Source organism: Echeneis naucrates, chromosome 10 (assembly GCF_900963305.1).
Source record: "Echeneis naucrates chromosome 10, fEcheNa1.1, whole genome shotgun sequence".
Lineage (NCBI taxonomy): Eukaryota > Metazoa > Chordata > Actinopteri > Carangiformes > Echeneidae > Echeneis > Echeneis naucrates.
The window spans coordinates 12,443,303-12,470,374 of NC_042520.1; the positions used below are offsets into that span (position 1 = coordinate 12,443,303).

At 43.6% G+C, this 27,072-nt stretch overlaps 6 protein-coding genes across 8 annotated transcripts in view; all 6 read right to left on the reverse strand.

The window, feature by feature from the left end:
• Window positions 1–27,072, reverse strand: part of LOC115049691 (protocadherin gamma-C5-like) — a 209,194-nt gene that overhangs the window by 114,251 nt on the left and 67,871 nt on the right. The gene's annotated exons all lie outside the window — the stretch shown is intronic.
• LOC115049696 (protocadherin gamma-A11-like) lies at window positions 1,249–6,529 on the reverse strand. The gene is made up of 2 exons (XM_029512144.1): window positions 3,976–6,529; window positions 1,249–1,345 (listed from the first exon to the last, which is right to left on the reverse strand). The coding sequence occupies exons 1-2, from the start codon at window positions 6,355–6,357 to the stop codon at window positions 1,343–1,345; spliced, it is 2,385 nt and encodes a 794-aa protein (XP_029368004.1). The 5' UTR covers window positions 6,358–6,529; the 3' UTR covers window positions 1,249–1,342.
• Window positions 4,874–10,387, reverse strand: LOC115049702 (protocadherin gamma-A2-like). The gene is made up of 2 exons (XM_029512149.1): window positions 7,997–10,387; window positions 4,874–4,970 (listed from the first exon to the last, which is right to left on the reverse strand). Exons 1-2 carry the CDS (start codon window positions 10,379–10,381, stop codon window positions 4,968–4,970), a joined length of 2,388 nt encoding a protein of 795 aa, XP_029368009.1. The 5' UTR covers window positions 10,382–10,387; the 3' UTR covers window positions 4,874–4,967.
• On the reverse strand, window positions 12,017–16,877 carry LOC115050336 (protocadherin gamma-A7-like). Its single transcript, XM_029513177.1, has 3 exons — window positions 16,505–16,877; window positions 14,442–15,217; window positions 12,017–12,113 (listed from the first exon to the last, which is right to left on the reverse strand). The coding sequence occupies exons 1-3, from the start codon at window positions 16,875–16,877 to the stop codon at window positions 12,111–12,113; spliced, it is 1,152 nt and encodes a 383-aa protein (XP_029369037.1). The 3' UTR covers window positions 12,017–12,110.
• Window positions 17,362–19,935, reverse strand: LOC115050337 (protocadherin beta-18-like). The gene is made up of 4 exons (XM_029513178.1): window positions 19,582–19,935; window positions 18,616–18,630; window positions 17,524–18,279; window positions 17,362–17,367 (listed from the first exon to the last, which is right to left on the reverse strand). Exons 1-4 carry the CDS (start codon window positions 19,933–19,935, stop codon window positions 17,362–17,364), a joined length of 1,131 nt encoding a protein of 376 aa, XP_029369038.1.
• Window positions 20,741–26,416, reverse strand: LOC115050339 (protocadherin beta-16-like). Its single transcript, XM_029513179.1, has 4 exons — window positions 25,924–26,416; window positions 23,861–24,636; window positions 22,891–23,152; window positions 20,741–21,603 (listed from the first exon to the last, which is right to left on the reverse strand). The coding sequence occupies exons 1-4, from the start codon at window positions 26,303–26,305 to the stop codon at window positions 20,741–20,743; spliced, it is 2,283 nt and encodes a 760-aa protein (XP_029369039.1). The 5' UTR covers window positions 26,306–26,416.

A 27,072-nucleotide genomic window follows, 5' to 3' on the forward strand; every position in this document is an offset into this window, starting at 1 on the left:
AAACAATGCTTTGCTTCATTCAGGAGAGAAAAAAACTGTTTAAAAAGTAGCCCTATGAGTCTCAAGCCGGCTTAGCAGGATGTTGCCTTGTGTGTTAAAATGACATAAACAAATGATGAATCTCTAATATTTTAAAAATGTTTTCATTAGATGTCAACAAAAAATTTATACAAGTAAACAATATGCACTCTCACATGTCCACACAAACACACAGAGAGACGCAAACCCTTTTCAGTGACATGACCAGTTGGTATACTGTCCATGGTGCTGAACCCGATGAATCACAAAAATGACATTCCCTGAGAGCAAAGTATATTGGACAGTGAGGAAACATTTTTGAGAAAACTGACCTCTAAAGGAGATTCTGGTTCATCCAGGATGCTCTTTTCATTCTGTATCCGCTGCATCGTCCCTGTTGAACTGGGGTCCATTATCAGCACGTTCTCACTACCAGCTCTGCCGAACTTACAGTCACTCTTTCTGGAGTCAGTCGTCCTGCACACCTCGTAGTTGTACACGTGTTGGAGAGTCCCTGTCCCCAAAGTGTCTGAGTAACGTGGTGGATAATATGGAATCACGGGCAGGTTGGACTGATACAGGATGCGAGACTGTCTCCACCTGTAGATCTTCACTGAGACAATAACCACTAAACACGTGATGAAGAGGAAGGAAACTACAGCCAGAGCCAACACCAAGTAAAAAGTCAGGTTGTCATTGTACTCCTTGTCGTGTGGAAAGTCAGTGAACTCCGACAGCACTTCAGGGAAACTGTCCGCCACCGCCACGTTCACAATGACTGTAGCTGAACGAGAGGGCTGCCCGTTGTCCTCCACTATAACAGTCAGTCTTTGTTTCACTGCATCTTTATCAGTCACTTGGCGGATAGTTCTTATTTCTCCATTCTGTAAGCCCACTTCAAACAGCGCCCTGTCTGTGGCTTTCTGCAGCTTATAGGAGAGCCAGGCATTCTGTCCAGAGTCCACATCAACAGCCACCACTTTAGTCACCAGATAGCCCACATCTGCTGACCGAGGCACCATTTCAGCCACCACAGAGCCACCGGACTGGACCGGGTACAGGACCTGAGGGGGGTTGTCGTTCTGGTCCTGGATCAGTATTTTCACAGTCACGTTGCTACTGAGTGGAGGAGATCCTCCATCCTGAGCTTTGACGTGGAACTGGAAATCTTTGATCTGCTCGTAGTCAAAAGAGCGCACTGCATGGATGACTCCACTGTCAGCACTAACGGACACATATGAGGAGACTGGCACTCCGTTCACAGAGGAGTCCTCCAGGATGTAAGAAACACGGGCATTCTGGTTCCAGTCAGCGTCTCTGGCTCTCACTGTGAATATAGAGAGGCCTGGTGTGTTGTTTTCTACAATGTAGGCCTCATATGAGCTCCTCTCAAAGACAGGCGGGTTGTCATTGACATCAGAGATCTGTAAGGTGAGAGTGACGCTGCTGGAGAGGGAGGGGACTCCCTCATCAGAGCAGGTCACTGTGATATTATACTCAGAGGCTCTCTCTCTGTCTAACTCACTGTCTGTTACCAGGTTAAAAAAGTTATTTGACGTGGACTTTAGGGTAAAAGGAATATGCTCATTAATTGTGCAGTGGACTTTGCCATTATCTCCGGAGTCCACGTCCTGAACATTTACCATTGTCACAACTGTTGCAGGTTTAGAGTCCTCGGGAATGACATTGGTCTGTGACATAATATTTATAACTGGCTTGTTATCATTAACATCTATCACTTCAAGTGTAATCTTACACGAATCTGTAAGGCCTCCTTCATCGCTAGCCTGTACGTGTATTTGATAGTGACGAGCCTTCTCATAATCTACGTTACTTTTCAACATCAAATCTCCATTTATTTCATTAATTCCAAACATGTGTCTTACATCTGCAGCGGTGTTGGATATCGAATATGTTACCTTGGAATTCGAACCTTTATCAGCATCAGAAGCAGTGACCCTGGTTATAACGGTGCCCTTCGGGGCGTTTTCTGTTATTGTGGCCTTGTAAATTGTTTTAGTAAAAACAGGAGCATTGTCATTAGCATCGAGTACTGTAACATGTATTTGTGCTGTTCCAGACAGGTTTGGTTCCCCTCCGTCCACTGCTGTTAAGACGAGAGATATCTCCTCTTCTTTTTCTCTGTCAAGAGGTTTTTGAATGATCATTTCTACGATCTTCTCGCCGTCGGGCTGATCTTTCAGTTTCAGCACAAAGTTCTCGGTTTTAGTAAGGAAATAGCTCTGCAGACTATTCTTGCCGACATCGGGATCTATTGCCCTCTCTAGCAGGAATTTCGCTCCTAACACCGCAGACTCGCTTATTTTGAATGCCATTTCAGGTTTTTCAAATATTGGGGTGTTATCGTTTATATCTGTAATTTCGACGACGACAGTGTAAAGCTCCATTGGATTTTCTAATATAATCTGAAAATGCAGAGCGCAGGGCGTCGTCTGTGCACACAGCGCTTCTCTGTCTATTTTCTCTTTGACAAGAAGGACTCCTCGGTCCCTGTTCAGCTCGACGTATTCTGCATTGTCGTTTGTAAAAATACGAGCTTTACCTGATGTTAATCGTTTTATGTCTAAACCCAAATCCTGAGCGATGTTACCGATTAAGGAGCCCTTTGCCATTTCCTCGGGAATGGAATAGCTGACCTGCCCGATAATTGAAGGGACGCAACCGAAGGAGAAAAACAGCAGCACTAGTCGTATCATTGTTCTGTCCGGTGTGTCCATGCAACTCGAATCCAGATTAAATCCTATTCCCGCTGGTAGTTAAATCCGATGGATTCCCTCAACATATAACACAGCTTGATGTGATAGTTTCCTGTAAATTTACTGCTGCATTCCGCGTCGGTACTGGCTTCTCTCTCATTTCTCTGTAAGATCGCGCTGCGTGTCTGTTTCCCACTGATTGAAGGAGAAATGATGATGATGAGGGAGGGCCTGCTGAGACATGCGCTACACTTATCACACACTGGCCAACAGCGGCCCTAAGAGTTCACACTTACGTACTACAAAAATCTGTGCAGATCACGCAGTACTGAAGCCTATTCATATGACGGAGATGCGTTTAACATCTCAGGCACCGGGCAGATATGTCAGACTCAATGGTCCTCCTTGAAACCAATCTTGAGAAGTGAAATGTGTCTGAAGATACATCTTCACTCATACAGAAGTACAGTCAGACTTAAGGACTTCAGCGGAGATGTGTATGGAATGACGACCAGGCGTTTCTCTGGAGAGGAAACAACGTTTCCAGGTATATAAACAAACACACAAGCAATGAAGAAGGGCATTGAACGCAAAATTCCTGTCACTTGACGCTGCATTCGCAGAAGTAGCAATCACCACAGCAGCAAATCTCATTATAAAAATCTACATTCAAGAATCCATTTTGGGTAAAGTCCAGGGATTTTGAATATTATATCCAAAGACTTCAGGGACAGAAAGAGAGTGGATTTTCTTAAACTGAAACAGATTAAAGGTATGTGGTCTTACCAAAGCCCAGTATTTTGACACATATCCGCATTGGAATAACAAAAAAAAAAACAAACTGCATTGTTATCATCTGTGTTGAATGCAAAACACGTCTAGAAAAATTGTTTTGTCAAAAATGTTCAATTTTTATATGCAGCTTTCATTTCTTTTATCTTTTCTGTGTTGAAGATGATGTGGAATTTAATATAAAGCAATGTTAAATTGTGACACTGAGAAAAAAGTTTGATAAACGTATTCTACATATACAGCAATGATTTGTCATCCTTTCAAAAAAATTTAAACCAAATCTAAGTAAGATGCACATTAAATATTATAACAGCAATTGATTGAGAAGTTGGTTGCAGGCTACTGTTTGTGTTTCTGGAATTGGTGGACTAGCGTGCAACAGATCAACAACTACGTACTAAAACATATAAGTATAAGTTGTAGAGAGGATACTAAACTATTAACTGACCTCTAAAGGAGAGTCTGGTTCATCCAGGATGCTCTTTTCATTCTGTATCCGCTGCATCGTCCCTGTTGAACTGGGGTCCATTATCAGCACGTTCTCACTACCAGCTCTGCCGAACTTACAGTCACTCTTTCTGGAGTCAGTCGTCCTGCACACCTCGTAGTTGTACACGTGTTGGAGAGTCCCTGTCCCCAAAGTGTCTGAGTAACGTGGTGGATAATATGGAATCACAGGCAGGTTGGAGTGATACAGGATGCGAGACTGTCTCCACCTGTAGATCTTCACCGAGATAATAACCACTAAACACGTGATGAAGAGGAAGGAAACTACAGCCAGAGCCAACACCAAGTAAAAAGTCAGGTTGTCATTGTACTCCTTGTCGTGTGGAAAGTCAGTGAACTCCGACAGCACTTCAGGGAAGCTGTCCGCCACCGCCACGTTCACAATGACTGTAGCTGAACGAGAGGGCTGCCCGTTGTCCTCCACTATAACAGTCAGTCTTTGTTTCACTGCATCTTTATCAGTCACTTGGCGGATAGTTCTTATTTCTCCATTCTGTAAGCCCACTTCAAACAGCGCCCTGTCTGTGGCTTTCTGCAGCTTATAGGAGAGCCAGGCATTCTGTCCAGAGTCCACATCAACAGCCACCACTTTAGTCACCAGATAGCCCACATCTGCTGACCGAGGCACCATTTCAGCCACCACAGAGCCACCGGACTGGACCGGGTACAGGACCTGAGGGGGGTTGTCGTTCTGGTCCTGGATCATTATTTTCACAGTCACGTTGCTACTGAGTGGAGGAGATCCTCCATCCTGAGCTTTGACGTGGAACTGGAAATCTTTGATCTGCTCGTAGTCAAAAGAGCGCACTGCATGGATGACTCCACTGTCAGCACTAACGGACACATATGAGGAGACTGGCACTCCGTTCACAGAGGAGTCCTCCAGGATGTAAGAAACACGGGCATTCTGGTTCCAGTCAGCGTCTCTGGCTCTCACTGTGAATATAGAGAGGCCTGGTGTGTTGTTTTCTACAATGTAGGCCTCATATGAGCTCCTCTCAAAGACAGGCGGGTTGTCATTGACATCAGAGATCTGTAAGGTGAGAGTGACGCTGCTGGAGAGGGAGGGGACTCCCTCATCAGAGCAGGTCACTGTGATATTATACTCAGAGGCTCTCTCTCTGTCTAACTCACTGTCTGTCATGATACTGAAAAAATTGTTTGATGTGGAAGAAATTGAAAAAGGAATGTTCTTGTTAAGGTAACATTGAACTTTTCCATTTTCACCAGAATCTGGATCTTGAACATTTACAATGGTCACAGTATTGCCAGGCTGAATATCCTCTGTTACTAGATTGGATTTTGACATTATATTTATTGTAGGTATATTGTCATTTGTATCAAGTATTTCAACAACAACTTTAGTGGAATCAGTTAGTCCTCCATCACTGGCCTGGACAAGTATTTGATACTGTCGCTTCTTTTCAAAATCAGTGTTTCCGACCAATTTAACTTCACCAGTGTCTCTGTTTATGTCAAAAACGTCTGATGCATCATCAGCAGAGTTCAATATAGCATAAGATATCTTTCCATTAGATCCGTCATCCAGGTCAGAAGCACTTACTACAATCACTTCCGTCCCGGGGAGAGAGTTCTCTCTTAAGGCGGACTTATAGGTTTTCTGCGTAAAAACAGGAGCATTATCATTAATATCTAGAACATTTATGTTGATCTGAACTGTCCCGGAGAGCTGCGGCTCCCCCCCGTCTGTTGCAGTCAACACAAGCGACAAATGATCCAGTTTTTCTCGGTCTAAGGGCTTTTTTAAAACCATTTCTACCATCTTGCTTCCATCTGCTTGATTTTGCAGCCTTAAAACAAAGTTGTCGGTCGGCTTTAACAAATAACCTTGGAGGCCGTTTACACCTACATCCAAATCCACCGCCTGCTCCAACACAAACACCGCCCCTATGACAGCCGACTCGCTTATTCTAAATTTCATTTCACCTCTTTTAAAAATCGGGGCGTTGTCGTTAATATCAGTGACCTCGACGGTAACGCTGTAAAATTCCATAGGATTTTCCAAAATAACCTGGAAATGCAGAGCACAAGGCGACGTCTGAGGGCAGATCCGCTCTCTGTCTATTCTGTCTTTGACGAGGAGAACTCCTCTTTCCTTGTTTAACTCGATGTATTCTGCACTGTCCACCGTATATATGCGAGCTTTTCCTGACGTCAGTCTTTTCACATCCAAACCCAGATCTTGTGTAATATCACCCACCAAAGATCCTTTCGGCATTTCCTCGGGAATGGAGTAGCTGACCTGGCCAGTGGCGGAATTTAAATAGACGATCAAGATAAACAGCAGCACTTGCCGTCTCATTGTTCTGTCCGTCGTGTTTCTATCAAATCAGCAGCGTAATATCCCCCTCCAAAGTGGATTGCTCTTCAGTACAAATTGGTTTTTGTCCTTGGGTTGTCTGTAGTCACAAATTAGGTCGCAAATTACGAACGTAAGACAAGAGTATCCGTCCAAATGCAGTTTAAAACCCCGGTTTTCGTATTCCCTCCGTTCCTTGTGTCTTTCTCTCACCCTCTGTCTCAAATGATGTGGGAGGTTCTGCTGTTTTCTTCTCCCAACGATCAGAGACTGGCCAACAGCGGCCCTACGAGTTCATCATGCTGAATTACAGAATGCTGAAGAAGATATACAGGAGCTACCAGCCTCACTCATTTTAATGACTGAGTTGTCCGGATTCTGAATTGAACAGCACGAGATTTATTTTTATTTTGCGATGAGCCTGAAAACTCAACCGTATGAAACCGCATATAACCGAAAAGTAAGCCTTTGATAATAGGAACCCGATTCATCTGCTATAAATGTTGCAAAAGATATAGTTTCATGTCTCCCTCCCTCTCACACGCATGAAAATGTGACCGCACATACACAAACTCTTGAAGCAGCAGGGTGACTTTCTTTTAGCCGTATATTGTATTATTTTTAACCTCAGGAAATTAAAATGATCCATATGATTCCGCAAAAAATATATCAACTTAAAAACCACCTAGGTTTGACCCAACTATAGATTCCAAGTGTAATATCTCAAGTTAAAATGGCAACCTGTATTTACGGTGTGGTTTCAATTGCAGTATCGTAAATCGAACACACGTTTCAGTGAGTGAAAAGCCTCTTAGGTTCTCAGCACCGATTCACCAACAACGAAGTGCTTTAACGTCAGCCCATAGTAAATATTAAACACTTTAACGAATTATTCAACACTTTCAACAGATGATGACAGCTCCAAAAGAAAAATAATCCAACTTCAAAAACAGACGAAAAATAGTCTTCATAGCACTTTGACGTGGACAAGAATGAGTTTGTTACTTCAAACGTAGAACTAAATCAATGCCAAAGAAATCACAAGAGTAGAAAAATGAGGCTACGTTTACTGTGCCTGGTAAGATGCTGTAGAATAAAAACAGCACTGTGTTGTAAACTATAGATAAAACACAACTTCACAGCTATTTTGAAATTGTTTCTTAGAACCTGCAAGTTTCAAAAAGTTTTAAGTTGTAAACATTTTGGTGAATGCAAGGAAAAAAAATCACACGGTAATAATCTTTCCTAAAAAAAAAAAAAAGTTTAGATAAAGTTTAACCTAAAAGTTAGGTGGACTGAGGCTCTGTCCGTGGTGCTGAATTGTGGAAACGAGAAAAGAAGCCGTCTTTAAAAACTTTAACATTACATGACATCGTTAACATCATTAGCTTCTAGAGGAAAGTTTGTAAACTGAAATTAAATTATTACTGATTAAAGATAAAAGTAAACAAACAAGTCTGACACAATGGAAGTGGGAAATTTTCTGACCTCTAAAGGAGAGTCTGGTTCATCCAGGATGCTCTTTTCAGTGACATGACCAGTTGGTATACTGTCCATGGTGCTGAACCCGATGAATCACAAAAATGACATTCCCTAAGAGCAAGTATATTGGACAGTGAGGAAACATTTTGAGAAAACTGACCTCTAAAGGAGAGTCTGGTTCATCCAGGATGCTCTTTTCATTCTGTATCCGCTGCATCGTCCCTGTTGAACTGGGGTCCATTATCAGCACGTTCTCACTACCAGCTCTGCCGAACTTACAGTCACTCTTTCTGGAGTCAGTCGTCCTGCACACCTCGTAGTTGTACACGTGTTGGAGAGTCCCTGTCCCCAAAGTGTCTGAGTAACGTGGTGGATAATATGGAATCACAGGCAGGTTGGAGTGATACAGGATGCGAGACTGTCTCCACCTGTAGATCTTCACCGAGATAATAACCACTAAACACGTGATGAAGAGGAAGGAAACTACAGCCAGAGCCAACACCAAGTAAAAAGTCAGGTTGTCATTGTACTCCTTGTCGTGTGGAAAGTCAGTGAACTCCGACAGCACTTCAGGGAAGCTGTCCGCCACCGCCACGTTCACAATGACTGTAGCTGAACGAGAGGGCTGCCCGTTGTCCTCCACTATAACAGTCAGTCTTTGTTTCACTGCATCTTTATCAGTCACTTGGCGGATAGTTCTTATTTCTCCATTCTGTAAGCCCACTTCAAACAGCGCCCTGTCTGTGGCTTTCTGCAGCTTATAGGAGAGCCAGGCATTCTGTCCAGAGTCCACATCAACAGCCACCACTTTAGTCACCAGATAGCCCACATCTGCTGACCGAGGCACCATTTCAGCCACCACAGAGCCACCGGACTGGACGGGGTACAGGACCTGAGGGGGGTTGTCGTTCTGGTCCTGGATCAGTATTTTCACAGTCACGTTGCTACTGAGTGGAGGAGATCCTCCATCCTGAGCTTTGACGTGGAACTGGAAATCTTTGATCTGCTCGTAGTCAAAAGAGCGCACTGCATGGATGACTCCACTGTCAGCACTAACGGACACATATGAGGAGACTGGCACTCCGTTCACAGAGGAGTCCTCCAGGATGTAAGAAACACGGGCATTCTGGTCCCAGTCAGCGTCTCTGGCTCTCACTGTGAATATAGAGAGGCCTGGTGTGTTGTTTTCTACAATGTAGGCCTCATATGAGCTCCTCTCAAAGACAGGCGGGTTGTCATTGACATCAGAGATCTGTAAGGTGAGAGTGACGCTGCTGGAGAGGGAGGGGACTCCCTCATCAGAGCAGGTCACTGTGATATTATACTCAGAGGATCTCTCTCTGTCTAAATTTGCGTTTGTTAGTATGCTATAGAAACCATTCGATGTATTTTCAATGATAAACGGTGCACTCTCACTCAGAAAACATTTAACCACTCCGTTATCCTCCGAGTCAGGATCGTGCACGTTCATCACAGCAACAACTGTCTGCATTGTGGAATCTTCCGGAATAGATTGAGTAGTTGACATCAAATCAATTATTGGAGCATTGTCATTCACATCAATAATGTCAAATAATATTTTGCACGAGTCAGTGAGCCCTCCTTGGTCTCTCGCTTTCACGTGGAGCTGATAATGTTTGGATGTTTCGTAATCTATTTTTCCAATCAACCGTACCTCTCCGCTTGTCTCGTGTATTTCAAATAAATCCAAAATTCCCTCACTATTACTTGATATAGAGTACGTCAATAAACCATGTGCACCTTCATCTATATCTGTGGCTGTTACAGTCATTAAGGAAGTTCCTTTCGGAGTATTTTCCATTAAACTAGCTCTATATGTTGACTGTGTGAAGACTGGAGCATTGTCATTAACATCTAACACGGTTACGTGAATTTGCACTGTCCCCGACAGCTGAGGCTCGCCTCCGTCGAAGGCAGTTAGTGTGAGGGTGAGGTGCTCTTGTTTCTCGCGATCAAGAGGTTTCTCTAAGACCATCTCGACCTCCTTTTCTCCACCAGCGTTGTCATTGAGTTTTAAAACGAAGTTGTCTGTTGGGTTAAGAGAGTAGCTCCTCAGTCCATTAATTCCTACATCAGAATCTAATGCTTTTTCTAAGACAAATTTTGCTCCTTTAACAGCCGATTCGCTTATCTCAAATAACATGCTATCCATTTTGAAAGTCGGGGCGTTGTCGTTTATGTCTGTTATTTCCACCGTAACGCGATAGAACTCGATGGGGTTTTCCAGGATTATTTGAAAATGTAAAGCACAAGGAGTCGTTTGTTTGCATAACGTCTCTCTGTCTATTCTTTCTTTGATCAGAAGGACTCCCTTATCTTTATTCAGCTCGATGTATTCAGCGCTGTTTCCAATGTGCAAACGAGCTTTTCCAGTTTTCAGCCGTTTTAAATCTAAACCTAAATCTTTTACGATGTTTCCGACCAGGGAGCCTTTCAACATCTCCTCGGGGACAGAATAGCTGATCTGCCCAAACACGGAAAAAAGAGAGCTTACCGACACAAACAATAGCACTTGTCGTCTCATTGCTTCGGTCAACGCTTTTTCTACCTTCACAGCGATTCAAGAAATAATCCACAAAAAAGAAGGTCTTATTCAGCACAGAGCAAGACGAAGGACGAAAAAGGGCATCAACATGAAGCTATGTGAAAATTATCTCCGGCTCCTTTGGCTGTACTTCGTTTCCTCATAATTTCTTATTGTGTAACACATCGAGCTTGCTTCATAGAAATCTAAATGATCTGGGAGGTGCTGCTGAAATCTGCAGTAAGACAACCACGCGCTGGCCAACAGCGTCCCTAAGAGTCCACAGCACGAAATTGCACAAGGCAGCTGTTCTAAGGAGACAGGCAGTGGTGCGGTTCGGTTGTGGAGCGCATTTCTCGGCTTATTGATAAATTGCAGAAGCGTAAAAACACGAATGAGAAAGGAATTAAGTGGCTAATTAAAAGCAATGTATAAAAACTGTACTGTCTAAAATATGGTCTGGGATTAAAGCAGATGACAGAAAATTAACAAAGACTGACACACGCGGTAACTAAAAAGTCAACATGGAAGAGAAAAGAGTTAAAAACAGAAATCTAACAAACTCTGCATGGACCTCAACAATGATGATTCGTCTATCATTGTCCGTGGTACTCAAACACATTTCTTCCAGCAGACTAAGATGAAGAAAAGTGTGGATGGACAGAATTTTTATATTTTTTAAACTTATGTCAGCCAAAAACAAAACAATGTGGGGACTTTGTGGGTGAATAACTGACCTCTAAAGGAGAATCTGGTTCATCCAGGATGCTCTTTTCATTCTGTATCCGCTGCATCGTCCCTGTTGAACTGGGGTCCATTATCAGCACGTTCTCACTACCAGCTCTGCCGAACTTACAGTCACTCTTTCTGGAGTCAGTCGTCCTGCACACCTCGTAGTTGTACACGTGTTGGAGAGTCCCTGTCCCCAAAGTGTCTGAGTAACGTGGTGGATAATATGGAATCACAGGCAGGTTGGACTGATACAGGATGCGAGACTGCCTCCACCTGTAGATCTTCACTGAGATAATAACCACTAAACACGTGATGAAGAGGAAGGAAACTACAGCCAGAGCCAACACCAAGTAAAAAGTCAGGTTGTCATTGTACTCCTTGTCGTGTGGAAAGTCAGTGAACTCCGACAGCACTTCAGGGAAGCTGTCCGCCACCGCCACGTTCACAATGACTGTAGCTGAACGAGAGGGCTGCCCGTTGTCCTCCACTATAACAGTCAGTCTTTGTTTCACTGCATCTTTATCAGTCACTTGGCGGATAGTTCTTATTTCTCCATTCTGTAAGCCCACTTCAAACAGCGCCCTGTCTGTGGCTTTCTGCAGCTTATAGGAGAGCCAGGCATTCTGTCCAGAGTCCACATCAACAGCCACCACTTTAGTCACCAGATAGCCCACATCTGCTGACCGAGGCACCATTTCAGCCACCACAGAGCCACCGGACTGGACCGGGTACAGGACCTGAGGGGGGTTGTCGTTCTGGTCCTGGATCAGTATTTTCACAGTCACGTTGCTACTGAGTGGAGGAGATCCTCCATCCTGAGCTTTGACGTGGAACTGGAAATCTTTGATCTGCTCGTAGTCAAAAGAGCGCACTGCATGGATGACTCCACTGTCAGCACTAACGGACACATATGAGGAGACTGGCACTCCGTTCACAGAGGAGTCCTCCAGGATGTAAGAAACACGGGCATTCTGGTTCCAGTCAGCGTCTCTGGCTCTCACTGTGAATATAGAGAGGCCTGGTGTGTTGTTTTCTACAATGTAGGCCTCATATGAGCTCCTCTCAAAGACAGGCGGGTTGTCATTGACATCAGAGATCTGTAAGGTGAGAGTGACGCTGCTGGAGAGGGAGGGGACTCCCTCATCAGAGCAGGTCACTGTGATATTATACTCAGAGGCTCTCTCTCTGTCTAACTCACTGTCCGTGACAACGGTAAAGAAATTATTTGTTGTTGTTTTGATGGCAAACGGAATATTTTCATTTAAAACGCACATGACTTTGCCGTTTTCATTTGAATCTTGATCTTGTATATTGAGCATCGTTACAATCGTTCCCGGTTTCATGTTCTCGGATACTTTGTTTGAATTAGACATAATGTCAATGGATGGAGGGTTATCATTCATATCTGTCACATCTACTATTACTTTACATGCATCGGATAATCCCCCCTGATCTGACACCTGAACATCAAGTTCATACACGCCCTTTTTTTCATAATCTACATTTCCAGCTAAAGTCAATATTCCATTATCAGCACCAATTTGAAAAAGGCTTGCTGATCCAGATTTTGAAATCGTGTATGTTATTTTAGCGTTATTTCCTTTATCTGCATCAGTAGCCCTCACGGTAGTTACTGCAGTACCAATCGGAGCGTTCTCGGTAACATTTGCTTTATATTCTGCTTTCGAACAAACTGGGGGGTTATCATTTGCGTCTAACACCGTTATGAGAATCTCCATTGTCCCCGAGAGCTGTGGCGCACCACCATCTACGGCGGTGAGTATTAAGGATAAATTTTCATGTTTTTCTCGGTCTAGGGGTTTCTGTAAAACCATTTCGACATGTTTAGTCCCATCTCCTCGGCTGATAGTTTTCAAAACGAAATTATCGTTGGGTTTTAGGGCGTAGCTGTTCAGCCCGTTGACTCCAACATCGTGATCTACGGCTTTGTCTAAGACGAAACGAGCGCCACTAAGAGTGAATTCGCTGATTTCATATTTCATCTCACGCCTCTCAAATGTGGGCGGGTTGTCATTTATATCAGTTATTTCAACAGTCACCGTGTAAAACTCCATTGGGTTTTCCAAGATCATCTGAAAATGCAGCGCACAGGGCATTGTTTGACCGCAGAGCGATTCTCTGTCTATCCTGTTTTTGACTAGGAGGACTCCTCTTTCTCTCTTCAGTTCAATATATTCTTCTGTGTTACCAGTATAAATACGAGCTTTCCCGGACTTCAGTCTTTCCACACCTAAACCTAGATCCTGGGCTAGATTGCCTATAAGAGCTCCCTTTACCATTTCCTCTGGAATGGAGTAGCTGACCTGCCCGCACACTACACTGAAAGAAAGCACAGAGATATACAACAGCACTTGCCACACCATCGTTCCTGTCGACATGTCTGTGAAGATAATTCAAAAATCCTGTTTCTTTGCCTCGTGATCCGTTTATGACCTGTATACACACGTGAGCAGTCCAAAAGGGTCTTATGATCCTAAACTGTGGAAACAATTAATCCAATTTTGTAATCCGGGTTCTTGGTGTTCATGACAATCCCGACTGTTGACTCTGTACCTCTATTTCCCAGTGTAATATGCTGAGATGCAGGGGAGGGACTGTTACCAATATTACCTCCTCAAATCATTGACCAACAGCGTCCCTGTCTGTTTCCAAAGCTGAACTACACGGTGTTTTTTTTTTTTTTTGTTGCAACCAGACAAAAAGTAATAAAGAAAAATGTAAAATTTTCATAATAAATATTTTACTGGAACTTTGATTTCTTTGTGTTAAAAATGCTAAATATAAGATTAAGAGTAAAGAAATGAATAGTATACATTCAAATATGACGCAAAATACAACCCCATAAAAATGCATGAGGACACAGACACAAGTGCAGCCACACAAACACACAGGTACTGATTTAAGAGTCAAGGAGTATAAAAAGGGAAAAATATAAATGATTTGTTAGAATACTAAATTCCTTATTCACTGTGTCCAAAACTATCCTTTGTTTTATTTGGGGGAGAAAAAACTGTTTACAAAACAGCCCGATGTGTCCCAAGTCCACTTAGCAGGATGTTGCCTTGTCTGTTTAAGTTACATAAAAAATTATGAATCTATAATATTTTAAAAATGTTTTCATTAGATGTCAATAAAAATCTATGCAAGCTAATAATATGTATTCTCAAATGTCCACACACACACACACACCATTTTCACTAACACGGCCTGTCTGTGTGCTGTCCATGGTGCTGAACCCGATGAACCACAAATTGACATTCACTCAAAGTACATTGCACAGTGTGGAAATATTTTCTAGAAAACTGACCTCTAAAGGAGAGTCTGGTTCATCCAGGATGCTCTTTTCATTCTGTATCCGCTGCATCGTCCCTGTTGAACTGGGGTCCATTATCAGCACGTTCTCACTACCAGCTCTGCCGAACTTACAGTCACTCTTTCTGGAGTCAGTCGTCCTGCACACCTCGTAGTTGTACACGTGTTGGAGAGTCCCTGTCCCCAAAGTGTCTGAGTAACGTGGTGGATAATATGGAATCACAGGCAGGTTGGACTGATACAGGATGCGAGACTGTCTCCACCTGTAGATCTTCACTGAGATAATAACCACTAAACACGTGATGAAGAGGAAGGAAACTACAGCCAGAGCCAACACCAAGTAAAAAGTCAGGTTGTCATTGTACTCCTTGTCGTGTGGAAAGTCAGTGAACTCCGACAGCACTTCAGGGAAGCTGTCCGCCACCGCCACGTTCACAATGACTGTAGCTGAACGAGAGGGCTGCCCGTTGTCCTCCACTATAACAGTCAGTCTTTGTTTCACTGCATCTTTATCAGTCACTTGGCGGATAGTTCTTATTTCTCCATTCTGTAAGCCCACTTCAAACAGCGCCCTGTCTGTGGCTTTCTGCAGCTTATAGGAGAGCCAGGCATTCTGTCCAGAGTCCACATCAACAGCCACCACTTTAGTCACCAGATAGCCCACATCTGCTGACCGAGGCACCATTTCAGCCACCACAGAGCCACCGGACTGGACCGGGTACAGGACCTGAGGGGGGTTGTCGTTCTGGTCCTGGATCAGTATTTTCACAGTCACGTTGCTACTAAGCGGAGGAGATCCTCCATCCTGAGCTTTGACAACGAGCTGAAGCTGTTTAATCTGCTCATAATCAAATGACCGAATGGCATTAATAGCACCAGTTTCACTGTTTATTGAGACGTATGATGAAGTTGGACTACCACTGATTTCTGTTTCTTCAAGAAAGTACGAAATTCTCGCATTTTGATTCCAATCAATGTCCCGTGCTTGAACGGAAAATATAGATATCCCTGGGGAATTGTTTTCTGTGACCCGGGCAACATAACCAGTTTTATCAAATACTGGGGCATTGTCATTCACGTCAGAGATTTTCAAACGTAATATTGTTGTGGTTGACAGGGACGGGCTTCCCGAATCAGCAGCCCTTACAGTTATGTTATACTCTGGTACAGCTTCTCTATCAAATGACGAGTCTGTTACTAATGTATAGTAGTTAGTTAATGTTGATTTTATTTTAAATGGGAGCATGTTGTCTGTCGTACAAATAATCTGACCATTTTGCTCTGAGTCTGCATCAATCACATTAATTATTGCAACTGTGGTGCCCAGAGCAGAATCCTCTGGTACAGGGCTGGAGAATGACATCACATTAATGATGGGTGCATTATCATTGACGTCTACAATGTCAATTAACACTTTGCTTGAATCTGTCAGACCCCCTTGGTCCATAGCTTCAATCATGATTTCGTACTTCTTCTCTTTTTCATAATCCACTTGCCCGACAAGTGTTATAGTTCCCAAAAATCCGTCTAAATGAAATATGTTAGCCAGCTGTTCCTTCATGTTGGAAAATTTATAAGTGACAAGACCGTTTGAGCCGCTGTCTGCATCACTTGCATTCACTGTCGTGATATATGTGCCCTTTGAAGCATTTTCTGAAACAGTAGCTCTGTAAAGAGACTGGTTAAAAATAGGAGGATTGTCATTAGCATCGAGCACTGTAATATCTATATTTACTGTACCAGATCTCTGCGGCGTTCCTCCGTCAACAGCAATGAGCTTCAGTGATATTCTTGGCTCGCTTTCTCTGTCTAATGGTTTTTGTAAGATCATCTCTGCATATTTCCGTCCGTCTGGAATGGAGTGCTGTTTTAAACCGAATATGTCATTGGTGCTCAGTATGTATTTCTGCACACCGTTACTGCCCACGTCTGCGTCTTCTGCACCGGCTAGTATAAAGCGCGATCCCATTGCGGCCAATTCACTGATTTCAAATTTAATTTCATCCTTTCTGAAAGTCGGAGAATTGTCATTTATGTCACTAATCTCCACTGTTATTCGATGCAATTCCATAGGATTTTCTAAAATCACCTCAAAGCTGAAGCTGCAGGGTGTTACGTCTCCGCAGAGCTGCTCTCGATCTATTCTCTCGTTCACGACTAAAATGCCTTTGTCTGTCTGCAGCTCGGTGTACTCGATGCTTTGCCCGGAGACGATCCGGGCGCGGCCAGAACGGAGCCTTTGAATGTCCAAGCCAAGGTCCTGAGCCACGTTACCAATAAGTGACCCCCTTTTCAGCTCCTCGGGAATTGTATACCGGATTTGACAGGACACGGTGTGACCGAGAGAGCACAGGAAGAACAGAAACGGCCACACTGAGCTGCAGTAAGAACGCCATTTTACGCACAAAGGAGGTGGATTTTCAAACGGCATTGCAAAAATAAAACGCAGTAACAGCAACACTTAACTTTACGAAATCTACAAAATCGGTCGCTGTTTCAAGTGATTCTTTGCTTCTACAGCCCTTCGTGAATCTGTCGATCCTCAGTCCTGCTTGTTCGTTTTCGTTCCTGGCTTATTGGGAAAATTAGAGCCCTGCCTCCACACCGAGTCAACTCAGAATTCTTGTTTTACTGACCAACAGCGTCCCTTACTGTCCAAAGGTTGAATACCATGAGCAAAGCAGAAAATAAATATCTAAAATATAGTTTATAATTTTGTCAAGAACTGCTCGGAAACGTCTGAAAGTCAAAAACAAAGCCATGGCCTTTGGCCATTGCCATAAAAAAATAAAGGAAAAAGTCAAATGGCATGACATTAATAATCAACAAGACAGCAGTCACCAGTCTGGACTGCTTCTCTGAAGTTGAATAAACTAATGTTGGACAAAATGGTATTAAGTCTTCTTTTAGCTAATTTAGAGCTGACAATACACAGGGACTGTTCGTGAGATGTGATTTTGAAAATGCCTCATCAGTGACAAGTTATATGTGAGCTCAAAGAACATCAGCAGTTAATATGATGTCTGAAAAAACACAAACGTATTGAATGGTGAAATTCAATGCATTAAAGGCCTCACCTCTAAAGGAGAGTCTGGTTCATCCAGGATGCTCTTTTCATTCTGTATCCGCTGCATCGTCCCTGTTGAACTGGGGTCCATTATCAGCACGTTCTCACTACCAGCTCTGCCGAACTTACAGTCACTCTTTCTGGAGTCAGTCGTCCTGCACACCTCGTAGTTGTACACGTGTTGGAGAGTCCCTGTCCCCAAAGTGTCTGAGTAACGTGGTGGATAATATGGAATCACAGGCAGGTTGGAGTGATACAGGATGCGAGACTGCCTCCACCTGTAGATCTTCACTGAGACAATAACCACTAAACACGTGATGAAGAGGAAGGAAACTACAGCCAGAGCCAACACCAAGTAAAAAGTCAGGTTGTCATTGTACTCCTTGTCGTGTGGAAAGTCAGTGAACTCCGACAGCACTTCAGGGAAGCTGTCCGCCACCGCCACGTTCACAATGACTGTAGCTGAACGAGAGGGCTGCCCGTTGTCCTCCACTATAACAGTCAGTCTTTGTTTCACTGCATCTTTATCAGTCACTTGGCGGATAGTTCTTATTTCTCCATTCTGTAAGCCCACTTCAAACAGCGCCCTGTCTGTGGCTTTCTGCAGCTTATAGGAGAGCCAGGCATTCTGTCCAGAGTCCACATCAACAGCCACCACTTTAGTCACCAGATAGCCCACATCTGCTGACCGAGGCACCATTTCAGCCACCACAGAGCCACCGGACTGGACCGGGTACAGGACCTGAGGGGGGTTGTCGTTCTGGTCCTGAATATTTAGTTTAACAGTTGTGTTGCTGCTCAGAGGTGGAGAGCCTCCATCCTGAGCTCTCACTAAAACATTTATTGTTTTAATTTGCTCATAATCAAACGACCGGACCGCATGTAAGACTCCACTTTCTGCGTTAACAGATATGTAAGTGGATATGGGGTTACCGTTTATCTCCGTATCAATTAACAGGTAGGAAACTCGTGCGTTCTGCCCAGAGTCTGAGTCGCGGGCTTTCACTGAGAATACTGATAATCCTGGGGAATTATTTTCCAACAATGTGGCTTCATAATAATTCTTTTCAAATACAGGCGGGTTATCATTAACGTCAGAGACTCGAAGTGAGATTGTCTTGTTAGTTGATAGTGGTGGGCTACCTTCATCCACAGCCGTGAACGTTATATTATAATCAGGAATGCGTTCCCTATCAAGGACGCCGTTCGTTACCAGAGTGTAATAGTTTTTTAGAGATGAGTGGATTGTGAAAGGGAGATTACCGCTAACTGAACAGTCCACTTTGCCATTTTTGCCTGAATCGAGATCCTTAACATTTATGATGGCTACAGTAGTCCCACTGGGAGAATCCTCTGCAATGGCACTAGAAAACGAAGTCAGTGTTATTAAAGGTGCGTTGTCATTAACATCCGTTACATCAATCACTACATTTGTTAATATGCTTAATCCGCCTTGATCTTTCGCCTGCACACTGATTTCATATATTTTATTAGCCTCATAGTCAATCTCACCGTTTACAGTCAATTCGCCGCTGTTTTCATCCAGAAGGAATAACTCGGAAACATGACTAGATTTGCGATTAAAGTGGTACGTAACGTGTCCGTTCATCCCTTCGTCTGCATCGGTTGCGCTCAACTTGACCACTAAAGTACCCCGTGGAGCATTTTCTTTAACAGAGGCCTTGAAATCTGTCTGCGTAAACACCGGAGCGTTGTCGTTTGCGTCTCTGACAGTGACATGAATTTTCAGTGTCCCTGATCGCTGTGGTTCACCTCCGTCCACAGCAGTCAGGGTGAGAAGCAACTTTTCTTCCTTCTCTCGATCTAAAGAATTTGAAAGATATAACTGTGCATACTTATGACCATTTGGACTGGACAGGACCCTAATATCAATATGTGTTTTTGGGTGTAACGTGTAGCCATTCAAAGCGTTGATACCGACATCAGGGTCGGTTGCACTCTCTTGCAATATTTCGGTTCCTGGAAGAGCAGACTCGAGAATCTCTACATGTATTTCTTTCTCAGGAAACAACGGTGCGTTATCATTAACATCCAACACTTCCACAACGACGCTATGTAGTTGCATCGGATTCGTCATTATCATTTCAAAATTCAAGCTGCAGGGCGATGTCTTCCCGCAGAGCTGCTCTCTATCTATTCTTTCACCAACGACCAGAATCCCTTTGTCTACATCCAGTCTGACATATTCGCTGTTGTCGCCGCTTACGATTCGGGCGCCGCCTGTTTTCAATCTTTTAGCGTCAATACCTAGATCTTCAGCCACATTTCCCACAAAGGAGCCCTTTCTCATCTCCTCGGGGACAGAGTAGCGGATCTGGCAGACTGTCGCCTTGGCGAGGAAAACAAGGATGAAGGCCTGTACTTGCCATTTATTCCTCGGATCACTGTTGATAAGAATCATACTCCGGGAAAATTCCTTCCGACTCCACGTTAAAAATATATCCCAAACAGGCTGACTGTAACGTCTTATAGTCCTTCAGTTCATGTGTTTACAATCCACGTTGCGACAGCGAAGTCGTCGGTTTAAAACTCAGCGGTGAAAATGAGGACCGAGTGTTCTGCTCCCGACAGTACACCAAGAGGAGGAAGAGGGGTGTAAGAGTATTTTAAAAGCTCTACATTTGCTTTAAAGACCAACAGCGGCCCTCAGAGTCCGACATGAATATAACAAGTGGTGCCAATATACAGCGACTGAAAGCATACGGAGGAGGATAATACTCGTCCCTGAATAGCACTGGAGAGTGTGGAAAGCAGCAGCTGTTTAAAGGAGCTACATATTGTCTTTTAATAAAATGTGTTCATTCTTTTTGAATGACTGAGAAAGCAAAATGCAATTACACCTCCAGACAAGTTAACTGAAAATATTCGTTTGTGTTTGGTTTCTCCCTCGAGAAATAATTCACCTTAATCTAAAATAATGCTATAATTACTCGCAATAACAGGGACAAATCACCCTTTGCATTTCAGGAAACAGAGATGATGAACAGTTACTAAGACCAGAGAGTTTATCTTCTTTACAGACTCTTCTGACTCTTTCGCTCCTCAGGCAGCCGCCTCAACACTGAGAGGAGCTGTCCCTTATAGGGGTCCTGAAAATTACCACTTAATGGGATGTGAGACACTAGAAAGAAAGGGAATATCTGTCACCTACAAATACACCATAATTGCTGTAATGTAAGTTTGTCAAGAATGGTGAGACCAAAACCTTACTTCCCCTGGACGCTGTTTACTATAACAATTGAAAAAGCACAAATAATGATGGGTAATATATTTAGATATGTTAAAGGCCTCACCTCTAAAGGAGAGTCTGGTTCATCCAGGATGCTCTTTTCATTCTGTATCCGCTGCATCGTCCCTGTTGAACTGGGGTCCATTATCAGCACGTTCTCACTACCAGCTCTGCCGAACTTACAGTCACTCTTTCTGGAGTCAGTCGTCCTGCACACCTCGTAGTTGTACACGTGTTGGAGAGTCCCTGTCCCCAAAGTGTCTGAGTAACGTGGTGGATAATATGGAATCACAGGCAGGTTGGACTGATACAGGATGCGAGACTGTCTCCACCTGTAGATCTTCACCGAGATAATAACCACTAAACACGTGATGAAGAGGAAGGAAACTACAGCCAGAGCCAACACCAAGTAAAAAGTCAGGTTGTCATTGTACTCCTTGTCGTGTGGAAAGTCAGTGAACTCCGACAGCACTTCAGGGAAGCTGTCCGCCACCGCCACGTTCACAATGACTGTAGCTGAACGAGAGGGCTGCCCGTTGTCCTCCACTATAACAGTCAGTCTTTGTTTCACTGCATCTTTATCAGTTACTTGGCGGATAGTTCTTATTTCTCCATTCTGTAAGCCCACTTCAAACAGCGCCCTGTCTGTGGCTTTCTGCAGCTTATAGGAGAGCCAGGCATTCTGTCCAGAGTCCACATCAACAGCCACCACTTTAGTCACCAGATAGCCCACATCTGCTGACCGAGGCACCATTTCAGCCACCACAGAGCCACCGGACTGGACCGGGTACAGGACCTGAGGGGGGTTGTCGTTCTGGTCCTGGATCAGTATTTTCACAGTCACGTTGCTACTGAGTGGAGGAGATCCTCCATCCTGAGCTTTGACAACTAGCTGAAGGTCTTTAATTTGTTCATAATCAAATGAGCGCACAGCATGTAAAACCCCAGTTTCAGAGTTGATGGACACATAGTGAGAGACTGGATGGCCGCCGATTTGTGTGTCCTCCAGGAAATAGGAGAGTCTCGCGTTTTGACTCCAGTCAGAGTCCCGCGCCCTGACAGTGGTGATGGACACTCCAGGGGAATTGTTCTCTGTGACGTGAGCGGAATATGAGTGTTGGTCGAACAGCGGGCCATTGTCATTTACGTCAGAGATTCGAAGTTGTAATGTGATTGAGCTCGAAAGGGGAGGAGACCCGGAGTCGGTGGCTATTATTGTAATATCATATTCAGAAGTCATCTCTCTGTCAAAATGCTGATCGGCCACTAAATTGTAGTAATTCGTTAATGACGACTGGATTTGAAATGGAAGCGTTTTGTCTACAGTGCATTTTATTTGTCCGTTTTTCCCGGAGTCGGCGTCTTTGACACTAACAACAGCTATTGTTGTGCCAAGAGGAGCATCTTCTGATACAGTGTCAGAAAACGACATCACGTTAATAACGGGAACATTGTCGTTGACGTCGAGAACATCGATTACAACTTTACTGGTTCCAGTCAAACCACCTCGATCCTTTGCCTCTAACCTGAGCTCATATTTTTTCTCTCTTTCAAAGTCAATAAGTCCAGTAACAGATATGACACCTGTGTTTTTGTCTATACTGAACATATCGACAGTGCTGCCTTTTATTTTTGAAAAGGTGAAAATGACTTCTCCGTTCGAGCCAACATCCGCGTCGGTAGCGTTAACAGTTGTGATATAAGTGCCTTTTGGTGCGTTTTCCACGACAACCGCGCCGTAAACTGTCTGATTAAACACTGGCGCGTTATCGTTTGCGTCTAAAACGGATACATTTATATTCACAGTGCCAGATCTCTGCGGGTCCCCGCCGTCTACTGCTATCACTTTCAAAGGAAGACTGGGCTCTTCCTCTCTGTCTAATGGCTTCTGCAGCACCAGTTCAGCGTACTTACTGCCGTCTGGATTTGCATGCTGTTTCAGAATAAAATGATTATTGGCAGACAGAATGTAATTCTGTAATGCGTTTAGTCCAACGTCGGGATCAACTGCGCTTTCAACGGGAAATTTTGCTCCAACTGTAGCAGATTCGCTCATTTCAAATTGGATGTTTTTATTTGGAAAGAAGGGCGCGTGATCGTTTATATCTAAAATCTCGACAGTGACACGATGAAGCTCGATTGGATTTTCCAAAATCATTTCGAAACTGAGGCTACACGGTGTCATATCGCCACAAAGCTGCTCCCGGTCTATTCTTTCATTCACCACTAGAATCCCTTTGTCTGTCTTCAGCTCCGTGTACGGGATGTTTTCTCCACTGACTATACGGGCTCGGCCGGAACGGAGCCTTTCCAGATCCAGACCCAGATCTTGTGCTACATTGCCAATAACAGAGCCCCTTTTCATCTCCTCGGGGATAGAATAACGAATCTGAGCAGACACTCTATCATTCACAGAAGTAAGAAATATAAAAAATCCTACAACCCACTGTGTCATACAAATCAATCGCCAGCTTACGCTTCGATGGTAGCGTTGGCCTCGGTTTCCCATATCAGAAACAAAATATCTTCAGAAATGATCCGTCCTCAAAGAAAATAAAAATGAGCACGAAGTCCTTTGGAATCAGAATACTGCTATTAGAAAGCAATGCTCCTCCTTTCTAAAAAAAAAAAAAAAGGATTTAAAAAACGCCTTGCTTTCCTCTCACCAGGAACAACATCTCTGCTGTCATGACAAGAATACAGGCGAAGGGGAAATGGAAGACGGACTGTGGAGACTACAATCGTTTTGCTGAACAACAGCGTCACTTAGAGCCCAAAAGCTAAATTTAAAATAAGTGTGCATTGGAAGGAAACTGGTCTGTGAACTTGACGCTCAGCTATTTAGCTTAGGTACGTTCTGTTAATAAAACAATGTCAGTTCGACAACCGAGAAATATAGATAGAACTAAAATTACATTGTCATCTGCCCACATATATATTATTATGTTGAGAAATGTCAACATCAACAGTAAAATGATTCGGATCGACTGACTGACAGTCAGGAAATTGCGCTGTCTGTGGTATTGAATCACAAACATAACAGCTGAGGAACAACTTTTGGGAAAATGTTTGTACACGTCAGTAAGACAAAACTCACCTCCAGAGGAGAGTCTGGTTCATCCAGGATGCTCTTTTCATTCTGCATCCGCTGCATCGTCCCTGTTGAACTGGGGTCCATTATCAGCACGTTCTCACTACCAGCTCTGCCGAACTTACAGTCACTCTTTCTGGAGTCAGTCGTCCTGCACACCTCGTAGTTGTACACGTGTTGGAGAGTCCCTGTCCCCAAAGTGTCTGAGTAACGTGGTGGATAATATGGAATCACAGGCAGGTTGGACTGATACAGGATGCGAGACTGTCTCCACCTGTAGATCTTCACCGAGATAATAACCACTAAACACGTGATGAAGAGGAAGGAAACTACAGCCAGAGCCAACACCAAGTAAAAAGTCAGGTTGTCATTGTACTCCTTGTCGTGTGGAAAGTCAGTGAACTCCGACAGCACTTCAGGGAAGCTGTCCGCCACCGCCACGTTCACAATGACTGTAGCTGAACGAGAGGGCTGCCCGTTGTCCTCCACTATAACAGTCAGTCTTTGTTTCACTGCATCTTTATCAGTCACTTGGCGGATAGTTCTTATTTCTCCATTCTGTAAGCCCACTTCAAACAGCGCCCTGTCTGTGGCTTTCTGCAGCTTATAGGAGAGCCAGGCATTCTGTCCAGAGTCCACATCAACAGCCACCACTTTAGTCACCAGATAGCCCACATCTGCTGACCGAGGCACCATTTCAGCCACCACAGAGCCACCGGACTGGACCGGGTACAGGACCTGAGGGGGGTTGTCGTTCTGGTCCTGGATCAGTATTTTCACAGTCACGTTGCTACTGAGCGGAGGAGATCCTCCATCCTGAGCTCTCACAGTGAGCTGAAGGTCTTTAATTTGTTCATAATCAAATGAGCGCACTGCATGTATCACTCCGCTTTCTGCGTTGACAGAAACGTACTCAGAAACTGAAGAGCTACCGATATTACTGTCCTCAAGAAAAAATGAAATTCTTGCGTTCTGGTTTTCATCGGGATCTTTAGCCACAAGCCTCAGAACAGACACGCCTGGAGGGTTATTCTCTGCAATAAACGCGCTGTAAACAGCCTGAGAAAACACTGGAGAGTTATCGTTCACGTCAGAGACCTTTAAATGAAATGTTCTTTTTGTCGAGAGAGGAGGGATTCCTGCATCTGTCACAACGACAGTGATGTTATAGTCCGAAACACTTTCGCGATCTAATACAGTGTCTGTCACCAAAGTATAGTAATTTCTTAAATTGGATTTAATCTTGAAAGGTGCATTCTGTTCTATTCTGCAGCTGACTTGTCCGTTATCGCCTGAATCGAGGTCTTTCACATTTATAATGCCAACAGTTGTACCAGGAGGGGAATCTTCTGACACGGGACTAGTAAATGACATCACGCTGATCGTAGGGGCGTTGTCATTCAGATCAGTTACTTCTATAATCACTTTACTAGTGTCTGTCAAACCTCCCTGATCTTTTGCTTCGATTCTAAGTTCGTACTTTTTGTCTTTTTCGTAGTCAACGGGACCTGTTATTGAGATGACACCCGTTTTTTCATCGATCATAAACAAATCACTTAGACCACTGTTACTGTCTGAAAAATAATATGTAACAACGCTGTTTGACCCGAAATCTGCGTCACTTGCATTGACAGTGGTAACGTAGGTATCTCTGGGGGAATTTTCAATGACAATCGTTTTGTAGACAGATTGATTGAATACAGGCGCATTATCATTGTTGTCAAGGACATTGACATTTATATTTACCGTGCCAGATCTCTGCGGACTTCCGCCATCTACAGCTATCAGCTTTAGTGATATCTGAGGGTTCGTCTCTCTGTCTAAAGCTTTCTGAAGCACCATCTCTGCGTATTTCCTTCCATCCGCGTTAGAATTTTGTTTCAAAACAAAATTATCATTCTCAGTCAAAAAGTATTCTCTCAGTCCATTCACACCTACATCTGGGTCTTCTGCACTCGTCAGTGGAAAACGAGAGCCAACATTAGCCGATTCACTAATTTCAAAATTGATGTTATTTCTCTTAAAACTGGGTGGATGGTCGTTTATGTCTGTTATTTCAACCGTAATTTGGTGTAGCTCCATAGGGTTTTCTAAAATCACCTCAAAGCTGAAGCTGCACGGCGTTACGTCCCCACAAAGCTGCTCTCGGTCGATTCTCTCATTCACGACTAAAATCCCTTTGTCTGTCTTCAGCTCGGTGTACTGGAGGTTCTCTCCTGTTACGATACGGGCCCGACCAGAACGCAGTCTTTTCAGATCCAAACCAAGATCCTGTGCTATATTACCGATAAGGGAGCCTTTCTTCATCTCCTCTGGAACTGAATATCGGATATGTCCACTGACCATTTCGTTGAAAACGAAAAAGAAAAACAATAACAGAAGCTGCCAGTTCTTTCGGTAGCCGAAGCCCCATTTTATGCGCCAGCTGCTCTTTGCTATTCCATATGCCATAGCAACAACAAAAACACGAAAATCCACTGTGCAGTCGTCCAGACAAGAATAGACAGTTGAAAATACACGACAAAACTCCTAAATAGCTAGTGTACTGTCTTTCCACTTCCCTGCATGTATGTGAATGGATATATTTCTCGAGGCGAGCCTGTTTCTTCGAATGTCATTCCGCATACTACGTCTCCTTTTCTCTCATAGGTTACAGAGGCAAGGGAGGGGAATGTGTCCATGTTTGAAGGAAGATGTTGGATTGACCAACAGCGTCCCTTTGAGTCCACAATTAGTAACGCAATGTTAGACGGAATTACATAATGAAATATTCTGTTCAATTAGGAATATTCTGACTTTTACATTAATGCCCCATTTATGCAAATATGTACTTCTACTAAAGTACTTTTATATATAAATGAAATCAGCAAGTAAAACACAACCATTCCAAAACTCTATTAAATATCGTGAGGAAATGATAAAGAAGATATTACATTTTGTTCAGGTTATGCTTTATGTTTAATGGGAGCATTAACGTTTAGATTATGAGAATAAAAATGTTAGCAACTGAAAAGTTGTTTCAATAGTCCATAATTTGTTCACATACAGAGAAGGAAAATAAGGCAATGGACAATATTACATGACACTGAGAGGAAAAACAATATCTGTCAGTCGGGACGCACCATCCAAGCAAGGAACTGTCTAAGGTGCTGAAAACCAGGCCCCAACGTACATCAGTTTACAATGAGTTGGCCTTGACACAAAGCAAAATAAAGGTA